Source organism: Oncorhynchus mykiss, chromosome 18 (assembly GCF_057628025.1).
Source record: "Oncorhynchus mykiss isolate SJ-2025 chromosome 18, ASM5762802v1, whole genome shotgun sequence".
In the NCBI taxonomy this organism is placed as follows: Eukaryota; Metazoa; Chordata; class Actinopteri; order Salmoniformes; family Salmonidae; genus Oncorhynchus; species Oncorhynchus mykiss.
This window is the reverse complement of record NC_143039.1, coordinates 66,906,115-66,928,453: the sequence shown is the minus strand read 5'-3', so window position 1 is coordinate 66,928,453 and position 22,339 is coordinate 66,906,115. Positions and strand designations below refer to the sequence as shown.

The 22,339-nt window shown below is 46.0% G+C and overlaps 1 protein-coding gene across 1 annotated transcript in view; it reads left to right on the top strand.

Annotated features, from left to right (window-relative positions):
• dync1i1a (dynein cytoplasmic 1 intermediate chain 1a) overlaps positions 1-22,339 on the top strand; it is a 112,300-nt gene that overhangs the window by 8,271 nt on the left and 81,690 nt on the right. Inside the window, 3 exon segments of the mRNA XM_090209177.1 lie at positions 3,958-4,008; positions 4,567-4,683; positions 6,174-6,193. Coding sequence (XP_090065303.1) covers positions 3,958-4,008; positions 4,567-4,683; positions 6,174-6,193 — 188 coding nt within the window.

Below are 22,339 nucleotides of genomic sequence, written 5' to 3'. Positions count from 1 at the left end.
ATGAGGGAGGAGGATGTCTTCCCTGTAACGCACAGCGTTGAGATTGCCTGCAATGACAATAAGCTCAGTCCGATGATGCTGTGACACACTGCCCCAGACCATGACGGACCCTCCACCTCCAAATTGATCCCGCTCCAGAGTACAGGCCTCGGTGTAATGCTCATTCCTCAGACGATAAACGCAAATCTGACCGTCCCCCCTGGTGAGACAAAACCACGACTTGTCAGTGAAGAACACTTTTTGCCAGCCCTGTCTGGTCTATTCCAGCGATGGTGGGTTTGTGCCCATAGGCAACGTTGTTGCCGGTGATGTCTGGTGAGGACCTGCCTTACAACTGGCCTACATGCCCTCAGTCCAGCCTCTCAGCATATTGTGGACAGTCTGTGCACTGATGGATTGTGCCTTCCTGGTGTAACTCAGGCATCCTGTACCTGTCCAGCAGGTGGGTGGTGTTCGGATGTACCGATCCTCTGCAGGTGTTGTTACACTTGGTCTACCACTGCGAGAACGATCAGCTGTCCGTCCTGTCTCCCCGTTGTGCTGTCTTAGGCGTCTCACAGTACAGACATTGCAAATCTATTGCCCTGGCCACATCTGCAGTCCTCATGCCTCCTTGCAGCATGCCTAAGGCATGTTCACGCAGATGAGCAGGGACCCTGGGGGATCTTTCTTTTGGTGTTTTTCAGTCAGTATAAAGGCCTCTTTAGTGTCCTAAGTTTTCATAACTGTGACCTTAATTGCCTGCCGTCTGTAACCTGTTAGTGTCTTAACGACCGTTTCACATGTTCATTCATTGTTTATGGTTCATTGAACAAGCATGGGAAACAGTGTTTAAACACTTTACAGTGAAGATCTGTGAAGTTATTTGGATGTTTACGAATTTTTATGAATTATCTTTGAAAGAAATGGGTCCTGAAAAAGGGACGTTTCTTTTTTTTCTGAGTTTACATGATTCCATATGTATTATTTCATAATGTTGATGTCTTCACTATTATTCTACAGTGTAGAAAATAGTAAAAAATAACGAAATAACCTGTAATTAGTAGGTGTGTCCAAAACTTTGACTGGTACTGTATGTCCTAGAACTGCTTTCATATAGTGAATGTGATTGTGTACATGTATTGTGCCTTGTGTATGATATGTCAAGATGCATACATTGTGCGCTGGTGAAATGTATTGTTGGCATAAACTGGCATATATGAAAGATGGTAATACAACACAACTGTTTGTAAAGCTTCTGCCACCCTGTGCCTCATTTCACAGTTATGATTCATTGTGTTGCATTGTGTGGCATTATGTCCAACATAATAGGGATTATTTTATATTTGTCCAACCTTTTGGATTCTGCAGAACCGATAATTCACATTTCTAAACATTTGCATATCTTCCCATAATCATATAATACCTCATACATTGTGGGTCACCAAGTATTGTTTTTCCATACATAGTTATTAATCCATTTTCATATTTCCCATGACATGTTGTAAAAATGTTGTACATTTGTCCCACCATAACTTAAATGTTATCTTCCTCAAATAGATATTCAGATATTTTGTCAAGAATCTATAACAGGGATATAATATATATATATATATATATATATATATATATATATATATATATATATTATATCCCTGTTATAGATTATATATATATATAGATTATATATATATATATACTGTATATATATATTAATGTAAACTTCCGCCTTCAACTGTATATATATATATATATACAGTTGAAGGCGGAAGTTTACATACACCTTAGCCAAATACATTTAAACTCAGTTTTTCACAATTCCTGACTTTTAATCCTAGTAAAAATTCCCTGTCTTAGGTCAGTTAAAATAAAGTGGTGATACTAAGAATGTGAAATGTCAGAATAATAGTAGAGAGAATTATTTATTTCAGCTTTTATTTCTTTCATCACATTCCCAGTGGGTCAGAAGTTTACATACAGTCAATTAGTATTTGGTAGCATTGCCTTTAAATTATTTATCTTGGGTCAAACATTTCGGGTAGACTTCCACAAGCTTCCCACAATAAGTTGGGTGAATTTTGGCCCATTCCTCCTGGCAGAGCTGGTGTAACTGAGTCAGGTTTGTAGGCCTCCTTGCTCGCACATGCTTTTTCAGTTCTGCCCACAAATGTTCTATAGGATTGAGGTCAGGGCTTTGTGATGGCACTCCAATACCTTGACTTTGTTGTCCTTAAGCCATTTTGCCACAACTTTGGAAGCATGCTTGGGGTCATTGTCCATTTGGAAGACCCATTTGCGAACAAGCTTTAACTTCCTGGCTGATGTCTTGAAATGTTGCTTCAATATATCCACCTAATTTTCCATCCTCATGATGCCATCTATTTTGTGAAGTGCACCAGCCCCTCCTGCAGCAAAGCACCACCACAACATGCTGCTGCCACCCCCGTGCTTCACGGTTGGGATGATGTTCTTCGGCTTGCAAGCATCCCCCTTTTTCCTCCAAACTTAACAATGGTCATTATGGCCAAACAGTTCTATTTTTGATTCATCAGACCAGAGGACATTTCTCCAAAAAGTATGATCTTTGTCCCCATTTGGAGTTGCAAACCGTAGTCTGTCTTTTTTTATGGTGGTTTTGGAGCAGTGGCTTCTTCCTTGTTCAGCAGCCTTTCAGGTTCTGTCAATATAGGACTTGTTTTACTGTGGATATAGATACTTTTGTACCTGTTTCCTCCAGCATCTTCACAAGGTCCTTGGCTGTTGTTCTGGGATTGATTTGCACTTTTCGCACCAAAGTACATTCACCTCTAGGAGACAGAACACGTCTCCTTCCTGAGCGGTATGACGGCTGTGTGGTTCCATGGTGTTTATACTTGCGTACTATTGTTTGTACAGATGAATGTGGTACTTTCAGGCGTTTGGAAATTGTTCCCCAGGATGAACCAGACTTGTGGAGGTCTACAATTTTTTTCTGAGGTATTGGCTGATTTCTTTTGAAGAGGCACTGAGTTTGAAGGTAGGCCTTGAAATACATCCACAGACACACCTCAAATTTACTCAAATGATGTCAATTAGCCTATCAGAAACTTCTAAAGCCATGACATCATTTTCTGGAATTTTCCATGCTGTTTAAAAAGCACAGTCAACTTAGTGTATGTGAACTTCTGACCCACTGGAATTGTGATACAGTGAATTATATGTGAAATTGTCTGTAAACAATTGTTGGAAAAATACTTGTGTCATGCACAAAGTAGATGTTTGTTTACAAGAAATGTGTGGAGTGGTTGAAAAACGAGTTTTAAGGACTCCTTGTGAAGACTTACAGAAAACGTTTGACCTCTGTCATTGCCAACAAAGGGTATATAACAAAGTATTGAGATAAACTTTTGTTATTGACCAAATACTTATTTTCCACCATAATTTGCAAATAAATTCATTAAAAATCCTACAATGTGATTTTCTGGATTTTTTTTCTTCTCATTTTGTCTGTCATAGTTGAAGTGTACCTATGATGAAAATTACAGGCCTCTCTCATCTTTTTAAGTGGGAGAACTTGCACAATTGGTGGCTGACTAAATACTCGTTTGCCCCACTGTGTATATATATATATATATATATATATATATATATATATATATATATACACACACATTTAAAAATGTGAACATCTTCCACATTGAATTGCCCAACAGTCATGTCACCTTGTTACAACAAATGATTATGTTTTCCCTTTCTCGATGTTGTTGCATGTTTATTTGTGTCTAAAGTTATTCCGTTGTGTGTGTGTGTTGTTTGTCAATTCTGTTGAAATTCAGTCAATCAAGGAATTTATTTGAAATTCCAAGTTAAGAATGGAAAAATCCTAATTGAAAAGAAATTTATCACTTATCACTTATCTGTGAGTTACTGCAGTGGCTAACCTCTTAACCTGGCATGTATTCTCCCTTCCTCCCTTGCGCCCCCTTCTGCCCACCCGAGGACCCTGCAGTGGGACACTGCTCTGCAGCTGCAGGCTGACTCCGAGCTAGCGTACTTACCGGTTCCTCTCCTCTCTCTCCTTCTCTTTTTCCTTCTCTTTATCCTTGCTCCTCTTGGGTCTGTGTGGTTCAATCAGAACGTCTGTCTGAACACCAGGGGCGTATTCAGAGATGTGAAACACGCAGAACATTGCATATAGAAATGCCATTAACAGAGCTCCTACTTGAGTCCTTACTCTACATATCACATTGACATGTCTGCTCTACGCAGGTGTGCAACTTTCACTGGGGACGGGGGGGGGACACATTCTGGAATTGCGTTTATTATTGGAATGTGATACAAAACGCCTCCACTGTGTGCTTTAGGACCATGCGGACGCCTCCGAGCGGTCGGGTAGGCTGTTTGGAGTGTTTATCCCCCACTTCTAAAACCAAAGTTGCACCCCTGGCTCTACGCAACATGTTTCACATCTCTGAATGTTCCACAACATGATGCCCTACTGAATGAAGCCCCGATGAGGTACTGTAGACATAAAAGGAGTGAATCACAATATTCAATGTCCCAGTGTAATGCTCTGTGGCCCACTACTTCCTGTCTGTCTCCATCCAGGCGCAGGATACATAGACTGGGGGCGTCTAAGATCACACAGGTAGACTTCCTATCCAGAGAGGTGGTGTCGTACTGCAAAGAGACTCAGACGGCCATCGCCCATCTATCTGAGGGTGAGTGTGTAAGGTGCGCCTGTGTGCGTGCCTGTGAGTATTTTATCATTACCGTTCTCTCAATTGCTCCCTCTCTATAACCTTCTCTCTAAAAAATAACGTACACTTTTAAATGTTTTTATGATTCCATTAAAACCATCTGAAAGCAGAGTCCACATTAATCTGATCGTCATTACTGCTGTAGTGTGCTTTACCACCTGCTTTGAAAACCTGGAGCGCTTTAAATCCATTTGACTGGCACAGCCCTCCATTTCCTGAGAGAGAGAGGGAGGGAGGGGGAGAGAGAGAGAGAGGGAGGGAGGGGGAGAGAGAGGGAGGGAGGAAGGGGGGAGAGAGAGAGGGAGGGAGGGGGAGAGAGAGAGAGGGAGGGAGGGGGAGAGAGAGAGCGAGAGAGACAGAGCAGGAAGGTTTTTAAAAGAGATGCCTGCCTGCCTGCCTGCTTGTCAGTGTCTACTCTAGCTGCCTGAGTTAGAGAGAACAGACACCACATTGACTGCTCTAGGTGGAAGCAAACTGATTGTCTGGGGGTAGTACAAGGTGGCTGCCACTGTCAGAGGAGAGGAGCATCACCTGGATTAGTGCCTGACTCTCTCCCGCTGTATCTTCCTCTGTCTGTCTGTCTGTCTGTCTGTCTGTCTGTCTGTCTGTCTGTCTGTCAGTCTGTCTGTCTCCTCAGACTGAATGGGAACTGAGACACTACATTTGGATTATGTTTAGTCTGGATTAGATTTGAAAGAAAATGTTTTGGAATATTTGATACATTTAATGTGACATTGGTCAATTTCATTTATTTATACTTGTTTGATAGTGTTAATTACTTTGTTATAGATATCATTATTCATCATTCTCAGCACGGTGTGGCTAGGGATTTAGGAAATATTTGTCATCCACGTAATTTCACATTCACAACTAAAGAAGTTGTCTTAGTTACTGCTTTGTGACCAACAGTTTTCCCTTAGTATGTTGCAACTGTTACTTCGTGTGCTGGGATATAATACTCAACCCAATCATATTTAAAGCATCTAATTTCAATTATTTTAGAAATGTAGGACCTTGTTAAAAAGGAGTCCTCACAGAGCCTTGCTAATTTGATTGCTTCCTCCAGAACTCCCCCAAAACGATTGTCACGAACGGTGTTGTAAGAATCGGACCAAAATGCAGCGTGGTTTGGGTTCATCATCTTTATTACGTGAACCGGCAAAAAAACAACAAAGAACAAAACGAGCGTGAAGCTATGCAGTGCTCAAGGCAACTATACACAAACAAGATCCCACAACCAACAGGTGGGAAAGGCTGCCTAAGTATGATCCCCAATCAGAGACAATGATAGACAGCTGCCTCTGATTGGGAACCATACCAGGCCAACCTAGAAATAAAGAACCTAGAATACCCACCCTAGTCACACCCTGACCTAACCAAAATAGAGAATAAAGTTTCTCTAACGTCAGGGCGTGACAATGATAGGGAGAGAGAAAGAGACAGTGAGAGATCGAGAGAGAAGGACCGACAAGAAAGTGGGAGGGAGAGAATGAGAGAAGGAGACCAAGAGAGAGCACTAAACATATCCATATGGACCAAGCCCATAACAAGGCCTGCATAGTGTTAGCATTTGTATACCACTGTGGTAGCTAGCCGTAATGTAAAGCATCGTTTCTATCACCCTTATATAGCCCTGCTCTGGTCCTCCTTACCTTACCCTCCCCCCTCTTCCTTTTTTTTATTCTTCTCCTGGTTCCTTGATCCCTCTGTTGGCTCCAGCTGGTGGCCATGTGATCTCAGACTTCCTGTCATTATAATGGATGTGTTTTTATTCTTTCCACTTCCTTGAAGCCTGATCAGAATTAAAAAGGCTGTTTGGAATTTCCTGTCAAGGCTGGATCATTTATTCAGCAAGTGCAACTGCTGACAGACCCTTTGATTGGCCGTTACTCCGTGCAGTAGGCAGAGGTGTGTGTGCGTGTGTTTATGTGTGTGTCGTGGGTCGACATCTGTAAACTAGCGCAGGTTGTCCGTGGGGAGGTGACCTCGGCCTTAGGAGACCCTGCAGTGGAGGAGATGTGAGAGGGTCTGAGTAGGTTACTCTGGCCACCTGCTACATAACAGGGTTCCCTCCTGACTGTGTGTTTGTTCAGGCAACGCCAGGAGTTCCTCTCGCTGATTGGTAAACCTAAACAGACATTGCACGTGTTGGCCGCGTTCTCCGTTAGCTGGCGTTCTCCGTGGTTAGAACCGGGGTCAGACAGGTGCTGCTTGGTCTTGGAACTGAGTTCTGATGTTCTAGGTGCGCGGTGGAATATTGGAATGTTCTTAGAATTTCTCGCTGGTGTTGGAGGCGATTATGACTTGACCCCTTGTGCCAAACAGTGGTCGTTCCGAACCATTGCTCAGACAGATTAGGCAGGGCTGTCTTTAAGTGTTTTCAGATCTAGCGTACTGTAATGTCTCCCCAAGGGTTTGTGTGAATTACAGTGTCAGGGTCATTATGTGGGTGGGTGAAAGCATGGTCAAAACTGGTCATGCTCTGGAGATGCAGAAACTCAGAATTAAGATATGAAATATTCTTGTTTATTGTTCCTTTCTCTCTCTCTCTCATTCTCTCTCCATCTCTCTGCCCTCTGGGCCTGAGAAAGGCCTTATTATCCGGGTCGGCAAGCCAAACAATTCAGCCTAATTTCCCTGGGCTGGTGTCTCTGTGTTGTGTTAAAACTGGGAAAAGCGAGACAGAGACAAAGAGAGTGAAAGAGGGATAAACACAGCTGCCGGCTTGCTGGGGGAATAGAGGTGTAATTACGCTTTTTAATTGTGGTGCTCTGTCCTTTTTATTTGTGGTGCTGTTGGCTAAGCTAATTCTCTATGGTGTGACCTGGGCTACGTCCCAAATGACACCCTATTCCCCACACAGTGCACTACTTTTGACCAGAGCCCCATGGGCTCTCCTTTAGATTTGCTGCTGTTCACGGTTCGGGTGCGCTGGTTTCAAACGATGCGATTGGCACATGCTGGGGTTCCTACTGTGAGTGGTTGTCAAGGCGACTGTGGTGTAACTGATCTTTTTAAGTTGAGTTTTATTGTTATCAGTGAGGCTGCTGCTGGGCAGTTAAGGGCAGTTAAGGGCAGTAGTGGGTCAATGGTTAAACTATGTGTTTCACCAATAAAACATCTGGTTGTAGTCAGATCTCATTGGCCTTTCCAGACATCTTACATATATGCTTTTTCTTTTGTTTTATACTTATTTTATTATTTGATATGACATTTTATATTGAGTGGCACCAGTAACGGCCCTGAAATGCAGAATAGAACAGAAAAAATGTCTCTTGGTGAAACTGAAGGTCTGTGGAGTTATTGAATTGCCCAGTAATGTCGCAATAAAGGTGGTCTGAATTCATGAATTCATGATTCATTCACGAATCATGAAGCGTTTGTAAGGACATGATGATATTCAAAATGGTGGATGTCTGTGTGTGTGACAGGAACTGAAACTCTTCTCGCTCGCTAAATACTGTGAATGTGGACGGATGACTCCGTGATTATCACATTATTTTTCAACGTCTTGAACTCTTGACCGCCCGTTTTTCTCAGAGTTCCACCTCCTTCCTTCTCTCCATGATTGGCCCTGGGGGTGTCTTGTTTTGGGTGTCTGGTAGCAGTAGTAGTGTGTGTCTCTCATTTAACTTAATGCAATAAAGCTTTTCATTCCCAAAAGTGCTTTTTCCATAATGACTATGTGTTGTGTGAGCTTTGTGCAGGTCCCCTGACCCATTGATTCCCATTGAGGGGTCAGTGGATCTGTTTGTCCTTAGTGTGCATTGTGTCACATAATCAGGTTAAGGCCTAGTCATTGGAGCTTCATAAAGATGGCTCCAGGTCCTGATTGGCCTCATTATATATATGAATGAGCAGGTTGTGGTCTGTCTGTATAACTACACATTGCTGGGTGACATAGCAGAGACATACTGTAGCCTTTCCTGTGGACTACAGACTAACAGTTCTCATCAAACTCAGCTAGGCTACTTTACCATGTTTCTTTGTAGGATTTCACTCATTACTCTTACAGTTACATGCGTGGCTGGCCAGTGTGTTACAATGTATGGTGAAGTTGCCCCTAGATGCTGATCTTGGGTCAGTTTAACATGTTCCCCCACTAATGGTCAAGGTCAGGATTGGGTGAGGGGCTGCTGGTCCTAGCTCTTTACCTAGGGGAAACTTCACCCCGTGCGTGTACTATCGCATTTGGGATCCAGGTAGTGGAATAGCCCTTTAAAGTAGGCTGAAGCAACTAACCACTGATACAAGGTCAGATATTATTTTCCTCCCACTGATAGTTAAGGGTAGCATTTAGAGAAGGGTGATCTGATCCTAGAGCTGTGGTAAAGGGCTATAAGTCTACAGTCGTAGGGTTTTTTTGGCTGTCACCATAGGAGAACCCTTTTTGGTTCCAAGTAGAGCCCTTTTTGGTTCCAGGTAAGACCCTTTCCACAGAAGGTTCTACATGGAACCAAACATGGTTCTCCCTGGAACCAAAAAGGGTTCTTCAAATGTTTATCCTATGGGGACAGCCAAAGAACCATTTTAGATTCTAGATAGATCCTTTTTTTAATATAGTTTAGTGAGGTGATTGCCAAGTTGTATGCTGGGAAGTCAGTCTCAACATAAACTCAGCAAAACAATAAACGTCCTCTCACTGTCAACTGTGTTTATTTTCAGCAAACTTAACATGTTTAAATATTTGTATGAACATAACAAGATTCAACAACTGAGACATAAACTGAACAAGTTCCACAGACATGTGACTAACAGAAATTGAATAATGTGTTCCTGAACAAAGGGAGGGGAGTGGTCAAAATAAAAAATAACAATCAGTATCTGGTGTGGCCACCAGCTGCATTAAGTACTGCAGTGCATCTCCTCCTCATGGACTGCACCAGATTTGCCAGGTCTTGCTGTGAGATGTTACCCCACTCTTCCACCAAGGCACCTGCAAGTTCATGGACATTTCTGGGTGGAATGGCCCTAGCCCTCACCCTCCGATCCAACAGGTCCCAGACGTGCTCAGTGGGATTGATATCCGGGCTCTTGCAGGAAATCACGCACAGAACGAGCAGTATGGCTGGTGGCATTGTCTTGCTGGAGGGTCATGTTAGGATGAGCCTGCAGGAAGGGTACCACATGAGGGAGGAGGATGTCTTCCCTGTAACGCACAGCGTTGAGATTGCCTGCAATGACAATAAGCTCAGTCCGATGATGCTGTGACACACCGTCCAAGGCCATGACGGACCCTACACCTGCAAATCGATCACACTCCAGAGTACAGGCCTCGGTGTAACGCTTATTCCTTCAACGATAAACGTGAATCCGACCATCACCCCTGGTGAGACAAAACCACGACTCGTCAGTGAAGAGCACTTTTTGCAAGCCCTGTCTGGTCCAGCGATGATGGGTTTGTGGCCATAGACGATGTTGTTGCCGGTGATGTCTGGTGAGGACCTGCCTTACAACAGGCCTACAAGCCCTCAGTCCAGCCTCTCAGCCTATTACAGACACTCTGAGCACTGATGGAGGGATTGTGCCTTCCTGGTATAACTCGGGCATCCTGTACCTGTCCCGCAGGTGTGTGGTGTTCGAATGTACCGATTCAGTACAGGATCGTGTTACACGTGGTCTACCACTGTGAGGACAATCAGCTGTCCACCCTGTCTCCCTGTAGCGCTGTCTTAGGCGTCTCACAGTACGGACATTGCAATTTATTGCCCTGGCCACATCTGCATTCCTCATGCCTCCTTGCAGCATGCCTAAGGCATATTCATGCAGATGAGGAGGGCCCCTGGGCATCTTTCTTTTGGTGTTTTTCAGAGTCAGTAGAAAGGCCTCTTTAGTGTCCTAGGTTTTCTTAACTGTGATGTTAATTGCCTACCGTCTGTAAGCTGTTAGTGTCTTAACGACCGTTCCACAGGTGCATGTTCATTAATTGTTTATAGTTCATTGAACAAGCATGGGAAAAGTGTTTAAACCCTTTACAGTGAAGATATGTGAAGTTATTTGGATTTTTAATAATTATCTTTGAAAGACAGGGTCCTGAAAAAGGGACGTTTCTGTTTTTGCTGAGTTTAGTTCCAGACAGTCAGCCCAGGGCCGTATTCACAGAGTCTCCAAGTGCTGATCTAGGATCAGTTTTGCCTTTTTAGATCATAATGAATGAGATTTATAAGAACAAGTGAGATCTGATCTATACTCTTAGAAAAAATTTGCAATCTAGAACCAAACAGGTTCTTCGGCTGTCCCCATAGGATAACTCTTTGGTTCCATATAGAACCCTTTCCACAGAACCAAAAAGGGTTCTCCCAGCCGCAGGACCCTTTTGGAAGCATTTTTTGTAAGTGTAGATCAGCCCTCCTGTTCTGAGATGCTTTTACAATACGGGCCAAGATCTCTCTCTCTCTCCACCCCTCCCCTCTCTTTGAGGTTAGTCCCCCTCTCGCTCACCCTGAGCCCAGCCTAACCAACACAACCAGGAAGGGATTGTGGGAAGGCCAGAGTGCTGACACAGCACCCCATCCGCTGTTCGCCCTCCTTGCTGATTTCCATCAGGGATATAAGTATCCATTTTAAACTTATTAAAAAGGAAACCTTCACGGCTGAATGACTGTGTGTGTGTGTCCGCGTTCGTGTGTGCTTGTATGCGTGTGTGTCCACATGCGTGTGGGTGTATGTATTATGCGCTTTTGCCTGATATGTTTGGACCAGGATCAGTTCGACTTAGGCTCAGTAAGGGCCCAGGTCCAGCCCAGTCCATTCCAAAGCCCAGGCATTGGTTTTGCTCAATGGTGCCTTACAAGGCTAGTATTGAGCCGCAGTGGAAAGATGGCAAGAGGGAGAGCTAAGTGTGGTGCAGCGGTCTAAGGCACTGCATCTCAGTGCTAGAGGCGTCACTACAGACACCCTGGTTCGATTCCAGGCTGTATCACAACCAACCGTGATTGGGAGTCCCATAGGGCGGCACACAATTGGCACAGCTTCCTCCGGGATTGGCCGGTGTAGGCCGTCATTGTAAATCATAATTTGTTCTGAACTGACTTCCCAAGTTAAATAAAGGTTCAATAAAAAAAAGAGAGAATGAGAGAGAGAGAATTCTGGAGCAGTAGAGAGAAGAGCAGTTTGGTCCAGGGCTGCCGGGAGACTTCCAATGTGCCTTGATAAGTGCAGTTTCTTCTACACTGGGTGGATGTTACCACTCCGGAAACCACTTCAACTGGGTTACAAGTTGACAGGGTCAAGTGTGTGTGTGTGTACATAGTGTGTATTTTCTTTCCTACAGCATTGTTCTGGACCATTAGCTCCCAGGGACTGTATTGTTTGTGTGTGTGTGTGTCTCTGCATGTGTGTCGAAGGGGTTTCATTCATTCGTAGTGATACACTTGCTGGTTGTTGTTTTTGTACAGTTGTGCTTTTCTCTGACTTGTTGTGGTCTGGTAATTAATGGCTGGCTGGCTTGTTGTGGTCTGGTAATTAATGGCTGGCTGGCTTGTTGTGGTCTGGTAATTAATGGCTGGCTGACTTGTGGTGGTCTGGTAATTAATGGCTGGCTGGCTTGTTGTGGTCTGGTAATTAATGACTGGCTGGCTTGTTCTGGTCTGGTAATTAGTGGCTGGATAGCTTGTGGTGGTCTGGTAATGGCTGACTGGCTTGTGGTGGTCTGGTAATGGCTGGCTGGCTTGTGGTGGTCTGGTAATTAGTGGCTGGCTGGCTTGTGGTGGTCTGGTAATGGCTGACTGGCTTGTGGTGGTCTGGTAATTAATGGCTGGCTGGTTTGTGGTGGTCTGGTAATTAATGGCTGGCTGGCTTGTGGTGGTCTGGTAATTAATGGCTGGCTGGCTTGTGGTGGTCTGGTAATTAATGGCTGGCTGGCTTGTGGTGGTCTGGTAATTAATCGCTGGCTGGCTTGTGGTGGTCTGGTAATTAATGGCTGGCTGACTTGTGGTGGTCTGGTAATTAATGGCTGGCTTGTGGTGGTCTGGTAATTAATGGCTGGCTGGCTTGTTGTGGTCTGGTAATTTATGGCTGGCTGGCTTGTGGTGGTCTGGTAATTAATGGCTGGCTGGCTTGTTGTGGTCTGGTAATTAGTGGCTGGCTAGCTTGTGGTGGTCTGGTCATGGCTGGCTGGCTTGTGGTGGTCTAGTAATGAATGGCTGGCTGGCTTGTTGTGGTCTGGTAATTAGTGGCTGGCTTGTGGTGGTCTGGTAATTAATGGCTGGCTTGTGGTGGTCTGGTAAAAAATGGCTGGCTGGCTTGTGGTGGTCTGGTAATTAATGGCTGGCTTGTGGTGGTCTGGTAATTAATGGCTGGCTTGTGGTGGTCTGGTAATTAATGGCTGGCTGGCTTGTTGTGGTCTGGTAATTAGTGGCTGGCTAGCTTGTGGTGGTCTGGTCATGGCTGGCTGGCTTGTGGTGGTCTAGTAATGAATGGCTGGCTGGCTTGTTGTGGTCTGGTAATTAGTGGCTGGCTTGTGGTGGTCTGGTAATTAATGGCTGGCTTGTGGTGGTCTGGTAAATAATGGCTGGCTGGCTTGTGGTGGTCTGGTAATTAATGGCTGGCTTGTGGTGGTCTGGTAATTAATGGCTGGCTGACTTAAAAAAAAAAAAAATTGTTTTACCTTTATTTAACTAGGCAAGTCAGTTAAGAACAAATTCTTATTTTCAATGACGGCCTAGGAACAGTGGGTTAACTGCCTGTTCAGGGGCAGAACGACAGATTTGTACCTTGTCAGCTCGGGGGTTTGAACTTGAAACCTTCCGGTTACTAGTCCAACGCTTGTGGTGGTCTGGTAATTAATGGCTGGCTGGCTTGTGGTGGTCTGGTAATTAATGGCTGGCTGGCTTGTGGTGGTCTGGTAATTAATGGCTGGCTGGCTTGTGGTGGTCTTGTAATTAATGGCTGGCTGGCTTGTGGTGGTCTGGTAATTAATGGCTGGCTGGCTTGTGGTGGTCTGGTAATTAATGGCTGGCTGGCATGTGGTGGTCTGGTAATTAATGGCTGGCTGACTTGTGGTGGTCTGGTAATTAATGGCTGGCTGGCTTGCGGTGGTCTGGTAATTAATGGCTGGCTGGCTTGTGGTGGTCTGGTAATTAATGGCTGGCTGACTTGTGGTGGTCTGGTAATTAATGGCTGGCTGACTTGTGGTGGTCTGGTAATTAATGGCTGGCTGGCTTGTGGTGGTCTGGTAATTAATGGCTGGCTGACTTGTGGTGGTCTGGTAATTAATGGCTGGCTGGCTTGTTGTTGTCTGGTAATTAATGGCTGGCTGGCTTGTGATGGTCTGGTATTGGCTGACTGGCTTGTGGTGGTCTGGTAAATAATGGCTGGCTGGCTTGTGGTGGTCTGGTAATTAATGGCTGGCTGGCTTGTGGTGGTCTGGTAATTAATGGCTGGCTGGCTTGTGGTGGTCTGGTAATTAATGGCTGGCTGGCTTGTGGTGGTATGGTAATTAATGGCTGGCGTGTGGTGGTCTGGTAATTAATGGCTGGCTGACTTGTGGTGGTCTGGTAATTAATGACTGGCTGGCTTGTGGTGGTCTGGTAATTAATGGCTGGCTTGTGGTGGTCTGGTAATTAATGGCTGGCTTGTTGTGGTCTGGTAATTAATGGCTGGCTTGTGGTGGTCTGGTAGACAATGGCTGGGTTGTGATGGTCTTGTAATTAATGGCTGGCTGGCTTGTTGTGGTCTGGTAATTAATGGCTGGCTTGTGGTGGTCTGGTAATTAATGGCTGGCTTGTTGTGGTCTGGTAATTAATGGCTGGCTTGTGGTGGTCTGGTAGACAATGGCTGGGTTGTGATGGTCTTGTAATTAATGGCTGGCTGGCTTGTTGTGGTCTGGTAATTAATGGCTGGCTGGCTTGTTGTGGTCTGGTAATTAATGGCTGGCTTGTAGTGGTCTGGTAATTCATGTCTGGCTGGCTTGTGGTGGTTCGGTAATGGCTGGCTGGCTTGTGGTGGTTCGGTAATGGCTGGCTGGCTTGTGGTGGTCTTGTAATTAATGGCTGGCTGGCTTGTCGTGGTCTGGTAATTAATGGCTGGGTTGTGATGGTCTGGTAATTAATGGCTAGGTTGTGATGGTCTGGTAATTAATGGCTGGGTTGTGGTGGTCTGGTAATTAATGGCTGGCTGGCTGGTCGTGGTCTGGTAATTAATGGCTCGGTTGTGGTGGTCTGGTAATAAATGGCTGGCTGGCTTGTTGTGGTCTGGTAAAAATTGTTTTACCTTTATTTAACTAGGCAAGTCAGTTAAGAACAAATTCTTATTTTCAATGACGGCCTAGGAACAGTGGGTTAACTGCCTGTTTAGGGGCAGAACGACAAATTTGTACCTTGTCAGCTCGGGGGTTTGAACTTGAAACCTTCCGGTTACTAGTCCAACGCTTGTGGTGGTCTGGTAATTAATGGCTGGCTGGCTTGTGGTGGTCTGGTAATTAATGGCTGGCTGGCTTGTGGTGGTCTGGTAATTAATGGCTGGCTGGCTTGTGGTGGTCTGGTAATTAATGGCTGCCTGACTTGTGGTGGTCTGGTAATTAATGGCTGGCTGGCTTGTGGTGGTCTGGTAATTAATGGCTGGCTGGCTTGTGGTGGTCTGGTAATTAATGGCTGGCTGGCTTGTGGTGGTCTGGTAATTAATGGCTGGCTGACTTGTGGTGGTCTGGTAATTAATGGCTGGCTGGCTTGTGGTGGTCTGGTAATTAATGGCTGGCTGACTTGTGGTGGTCTGGTAATTAATGGCTGGCTGGCTTGTGGTGGTCTGGTAATTAATGGCTGGCTGGCTTGTGATGGTCTGGTAATGGCTGACTGGCTTGTGGTGGTCTGGTAATTAATGGCTGGCTGGCTTGTGGTGGTCTGGTAATTAATGGCTGGCTGGCTTGTGGTGGTCTGGTAATTAATGGCTGGCCTGTGGTGGTCTGGTAATTAATGGCTGGCTGGCTTGTGGTGGTATGGTAATTAATGGCTGGCTGGCTTGTGGTGGTCTGGTAATTAATGGCTGGCTGACTTGTGGTGGTCTGGTAATTAATGGCTGGCTGGCTTGTGGTGGTCTGGTAATTAATGGCTGGCTGGCTTGTGGTGGTCTGGTAATTAATGGCTGGCTGACTTGTGTTGGTCTGGTAATTAATGGCTGGCTGGCTTGTGGTGGTCTGGTAATTAATGGCTGGCTGGCTTGTGGTGGTCTGGTAATTAATGGCTGGCTGGCTTGTGGTGGTCTGGTAATTAATGGCTGGCTGACTTGTGGTGGTCTGGTAATTAATGTCTGGCTGGCTTGTGGTGGTCTGGTAATTAATGGCTGGCTGACTTGTGGTGGTCTGGTAATTAATGGCTGGCTGGCTTGTGGTGGTCTGGTAATTAATGGCTGGCTGGCTTGTGATGGTCTGGTAATGGCTGACTGGCTTGTGGTGGTCTGGTAATTAATGGCTGGCTGGCTTGTGGTGGTCTGGTAATTAATGGCTGGCTGGCTTGTGGTGGTCTGGTAATTAATGGCTGGCCTGTGGTGGTCTGGTAATTAATGGCTGGCTGGCTTGTGGTGGTATGGTAATTAATGGCTGGCTGGCTTGTGGTGGTCTGGTAATTAATGGCTGGCTGACTTGTGGTGGTCTGGTAATTAATGGCTGGCTGACTTGTGGTGGTCTGGTAATTAATGTCTGGCTGGCTTGTGGTGGTCTGGTAATTAATGGCTGGCTGACTTGTGGTGGTCTGGTAATTAATGGCTGGCTGGCTTGTGGTGGTCTGGTAATTAATGGCTGGCTGGCTTGTGATGGTCTGGTAATGGCTGACTGGCTTGTGGTGGTCTGGTAATTAATGGCTGGCTGGCTTGTGGTGGTCTGGTAATTAATGGCTGGCTGGCTTGTGGTGGTCTGGTAATTAATGGCTGGCCTGTGGTGGTCTGGTAATTAATGGCTGGCTGGCTTGTGGTGGTATGGTAATTAATGGCTGGCTGGCTTGTGGTGGTCTGGTAATTAATGGCTGGCTGACTTGTGGTGGTCTGGTAATTAATGGCTGGCTGGCTTGTGGTGGTCTGGTAATTAATGGCTGGCTGGCTTGTGGTGGTCTGGTAATTAATGGCTGGTTGACTTGTGGTGGTCTGGTAATTAATGGCTGGCTGGCTTGTGGTGGTCTGGTAATTAATGGCTGGCTGGCTTGTGGTGGTCTGGTAATTAATGGCTGGCTGACTTGTGTTGGTCTGGTAATTAATGGCTGGCTGGCTTGTGGTGGTCTGGTAATTAATGGCTGGCTGGCTTGTGGTGGTCTGGTAATTAATGGCTGGCTGGCTTGTGGTGGTCTGGTAATTAATGGCTGGCTGACTTGTGGTGGTCTGGTAATTAATGGCTGGCTGGCTTGTGGTGGTCTGGTAATTAATGGCTGGCTGACTTGTGGTGGTCTGGTAATTAATGGCTGGCTGGCTTGTTGTGGTCTGGTAATTAATGGCTGGCTGGCTTGTGATGGTCTGGTAATGGCTGACTGGCTTGTGGGGGTCTGGTAATTAATGGCTGGCTGGCTTGTGGTGGTCTGGTAATTAATGGCTGGCTGGCTTGTGGTGGTCTGGTAATTAATGGCTGGCGTGTGGTGGTCTGGTAATTAATGGCTGACTGACTTGTGGTGGTCTGGTAATTAATGACTGGCTGGCTTGTGGTGGTCTGGTAATTAATGGCTGGCTTGTGGTGGTCTGGCAAATAATGGCTGGCTGGCTTGTGGTGGTCTGGTAATTAATGGCTGGCTTGTTGTGGTCTGGTAATTAATGGCTGGCTTGTGGTGGTTTGGTAGACAATGGCTGGGTTGTGATGGTCTTGTAATTAATGGCTGGCTGGCTTGTTGAGGTCTGGTAATTAATGGCTGCCTGGCTTGTTGTGGTCTGGTAATTAATGGCTGGCTTGTAGTGGTCTGGTAATTAATGTCTGACTGGCTTGTGGTGGTCTGGTAATTAATGTCTGACTGGCTTGTGGTGGTCTGGTAATTAGTTGCTGGCTGGCTTGTGGTGGTTCGGTAATGGCTGGCTTGTGGTGGTCTGGTAATGGCTGACTGGCTTGTGGTGGTCCGGTAATTAATGGCTGGGTTGGGATGGTCTGGTAATTAATGGCTGGGTTGTGATGGTCTGGTAATTAATGGCTGGCTGGCTTGTGGTCTGGTAATTAATGGCTGGGTTGTGATGGTCTGGTAATTAATGGCTGGGTTGTAATGGTCTGTTAATTAATGGCTGGGTTGTGGTGGTCAGGTAATTAATGGCTGGGTTGTGATGGTCTGGTAATTAATGTCTGGGTTGTAATGGTCTGGTAATTAATGGCTGGGTTGTGGTGATCTGGTTATTAATGGCTGGCTGGCTTGTTATGGTCTGGTAATTAATGGCTGGCTGGGTTGTGGTGGTCTGGTAATTAATGGCTGGCTGGCTTGTGGTGGTCTGGTAATTAATGACTGGGTTGTGATGGTCTGGTAGACAATGGCTGGGTTGTGATGGTTTGTTAATTAATGGCTGGCTGGTTTGTTGTGGTCTGGTAATTAATGGCTGGCTGGCTGGTCGTGGTCTGGTAATTAATGGCTGGGTTGTGGTGGTCTGGTAATAAATGGCTGGCTGGCTTGTTGTGGTCTGGTAATTAATGGCTGGGTTGTGATGGTCTGGTAATTAATGGCTGGGTTTCGATGGTCTGGAAATTAATGGCTGGGTTGTGGTGGTCTGGTAATTAATGGCTGGCTGGCTTGTTGTGTTCTGGTAATTAATGGATGGGTTGTGGTGGTCTGGTAATTAATGGCTGGCTGGCTTGAGGTGGTCTGGTAATTAATGGCTGGCTGGCTTGTTGTGGTCTGGTAATTAATGGCTGGGTTGTGGTGGTCTGGTAATTAATGGCTGGCTGGCTTGTGGTGGTCTGGTAATTAATGGCTGGCTGGCTTGTTGTGGTCTGGTAATTCATGGCTGGCTGGCTTGTGGTGGTCTGGTAATTAATGGCGTCTGGCTTGTTGTGGTCTGGTAATTAATGGCTGGCTGGCTTGTTGTGGTCTGGTAATTAATGGCTGGGTTGTGGTGGTCTGGTAATTAATGGCTGGCTGGCTTGAGGTGGTCTGGTAATTAATGGCTGGCTGGCTTGCTGTGGTCTGGTAATTAATGGCTGGGTTGTGGTGGTTTGGTAATTAATGGCTGGCTGGCTTGTGGTGGTCTGGTAATTAATGGCTGGCTGGCTTGTTGTGGTCTGGTAATTAATGGCTGGCTGGCTTGTGGTGGTCTGGTAATTAATGGCTGTCTGGCTTGTTGTGGTCTGGTAATTAATGGCTGGCTGGCTTGTTGTGGTCTGGTAATTAATGGCTGGGTTGTGGTGGTCTGGTAATTAATGGCTGGGTTAGGATGGTCTGGTAATTAATGGCTGGGTTGTGATGGTCTGGTAATTAATGGCTTCGTTGTGGTGGTCTGGTAATTAATGGCTGGGTTGTAATTGTCTGGTAATAATGGCTGGGTTGTGGTGGTCTGGTTATTAACGGCTGGCTGGCTTGTTATGGTCTGGTAATTAATGGCTGGGTTGTAATGGTCTGGTAATTAATGGCTGGCTGGCTTGTTGTGGTCTGGTAATTAATGGCTGGCTGGGTTGTGGTGGTCTGGTAATTAATGGCTGGCTGGGTTGTGGTGGTCTGGTAATTAATGGCTGGCTGGGTTGTGGTGGTCTGGTAATTAATGGCTGGCTGACTTGTGGTGGTCTGGTAATTAATGGCTGGCTGGCTTGTTGTGGTCTGGTAATTAATGGCTGGCTGGCTTGTGATGGTCTGGTAATGGCTGACTGGCTTGTGGGGGTCTGGTAATTAATGGCTGGCTGGCTTGTGGTGGTCTGGTAATTAATGGCTGGCTGGCTTGTGGTGGTCTGGTAATTAATGGCTGGCCTGTGGTGGTCTGGTAATTAATGGCTGGCTGGCTTGTGGTGGTATGGTAATTAATGGCTGGCTGGCTTGTGGTGGTCTGGTAATTAATGGCTGGCTGACTTGTGGTGGTCTGGTAATTAATGGCTGGCTGGCTTGTGGTGGTCTGGTAATTAATGGCTGGCTGGCTTGTGGTGGTATGGTAATTAATGGCTGGCGTGTGGTGGTCTGGTAATTAATGGCTGACTGACTTGTGGTGGTCTGGTAATTAATGACTGTCTGGCTTGTGGTGGTCTGGTAATTAATGGCTGGCTTGTGGTGGTCTGGCAAATAATGGCTGGCTGGCTTGTGGTGGTCTGGTAATTAATGGCTGGCTTGTTGTGGTCTGGTAATTAATGGCTGGCTTGTGGTGGTTTGGTAGACAATGGCTGGGTTGTGATGGTCTTGTAATTAATGGCTGGCTGGCTTGTTGAGGTCTGGTTATTAATGGCTGGCTGGCTTGTTGTGGTCTGGTAATTAATTGCTGGCTTGTAGTGGTCTGGTAATTAATGTCTGACTGGCTTGTGGTGGTCTGGTAATTAATGTCTGACTGGCTTGTGGTGGTCTGGTAATTAGTGGCTGGCTGGCTTGTGGTGGTTCGGTAATGGCTGGCTGGCTTGTGGTGGTCTGGTAATGGCTGACTGGCTTGTGGTGGTCTGGTAATTAATGGCTGGGTTGGGATGGTCTGGTAATTAATGGCTGGGTTGTGATGGTCTGGTAATTAATGGCTGGCTGGCTTGTGGTCTGGTAATTAATGGCTGGGTTGTGATGGTCTGGTAATTAATGGCTGGGTTGTAATGGTCTGTTAATTAATGGCTGGGTTGTGGTGGTCAGGTAATTAATGGCTGGGTTGTGATGGTCTGGTAATTAATGTCTGGGTTGTAATGGTCTGGTAATTAATGGCTGGGTTGTGGTGATCTGGTTATTAATGGCTGGCTGGCTTGTTATGGTCTGGTAATTAATGGCTGGCTGGCTTGTTGTGGTCTGGTAATTAATGACTGGGTTGTGATGGTCTGGTAGACAATGGCTGGGTTGTGATGGTTTGGTAATTAATGGCTGGCTGGCTTGTTGTGGTCTGGTAATTAATGGCTGGCTGGCTGGCTGGTCGTGGTCTGGTAATTAATGGCTGGGTTGTGGTGGTCTGGTAATAAGTGGCTGGCTGGCTTGTTGTGGTCTGGTAATTAATGGCTGGGTTGTGATGGTCTGGTAATTAATGGCTGGGTTTTGATGGTCTGGAAATTAATGGCTGGGTTGTGGTGGTCTGGTAATTAATGGCTGGCTGGCTTGTTGTGTTCTGGTAATTAATGGATGGGTTGTGGTGGTCTGGTAATTAATGGCTGGCTGGCTTGAGGTGGTCTGGTAATTAATGGCTGGCTGGCTTGTTGTGGTCTGGTAATTAATGGCTGGGTTGTGGTGGTCTGGTAATTAATGGCTGGCTGGCTTGTGGTGGTCTGGTAATTAATGGCTGGCTGGCTTGTTGTGGTCTGGTAATTCATGGCTGGCTGGCTTGTGGTGGTCTGGTAATTAATGGCTGGCTGGCTTGTGGTGGTCTGGTAATTAATGGCTGGCTGGCTTGTGGTGGTCTGGTAATTAATGGCTGTCTGGCTTGTTGTGGTCTGGTAATTAATGGCTGGCTGGCTTGTTGTGGTCTGGTAATTAATGGCTGGGTTGTGGTGGTCTGGTAATTAATGGCTGGGTTAGGATGGTCTGGTAATTAATGGCTGGGTTGTGATGGTCTGGTAATTAATGGCTTCGTTGTGGTGGTCTGGTAATTAATGGCTGGGTTGTAATGGTCTGGTAATAATGGCTGGGTTGTGGTGGTCTGGTTATTAACGGCTGGCTGGCTTGTTATGGTCTGGTAATTAATGGCTGGGTTGTAATGGTCTGGTAATTAATGGCTGGCTGGCTTGTTGTGGTCTGGTAATTAATGGCTGGCTGGGTTGTGGTGGTCTGGTAATTAATGGCTGGCTGGGTTGTGGTGGTCTGGTAATTAATGGCTGGCTGGGTTGTGGTGGTCTGGTAATTAATGGCTGGCTTGTTGTGGTCTTGTAAGTAATGGCTGGGTTGTGATGGTCTGGTAGACAATGGCTGGGTTGTGATGGTCTGGTAATTAATGGCTGGCTGGCTTGTTGTGGTCTGGTAATTAATGGCTGGGTTGTGGTGGTCTGGTAATTAATGGCTGGCTGGCTTGTTGTGGTCTGGTAATTAATGGCTGGCTGGTTTGTGGTGGTCTGGTAATTAATGGCTGGCTTGTTGTGGTCCGGTTAATTAATGGCTGGCTTGTTGTGGTCTGGTAAGTAATGGCTGGGTTGTGATTGTCTGGTAATTAATGGCTGGCTTATGATGGTCTGGTAATTAATGGCTGGCTGTCTTGTTGTGGTCTGGTAATTAATGGCTGGCTTATGATGGTCTGGTAATTAATGGCTGGCTGTCTTGTTGTGGTCTGGTAATTAATGGCTGGGTTGTGATGGTCTGGTAATTAATGGCTAGGTTGTGATGGTCTGGTAATTAATGGCTGGGTTGTGGTGGTCTGGTAATTAATGGCTGGCTGGCTGGTTGTGGTCTGGTAATTAATGGCTGGGTTGTGGTGGTCTGTTAATTAATGGCTGGGTTGTGATGGTCTGGTAATTAATGGCTGGGTTTTGATGGTCTGGTAATTAATGGCTGGGTTGTGGTGGTCTGGTAATTAATGGTTGGCTGGCTTGTGGTGGTCTGGTAATTAATGGCTGTCTGGCTTGTTGTGGTCTGGTAATTAATGGC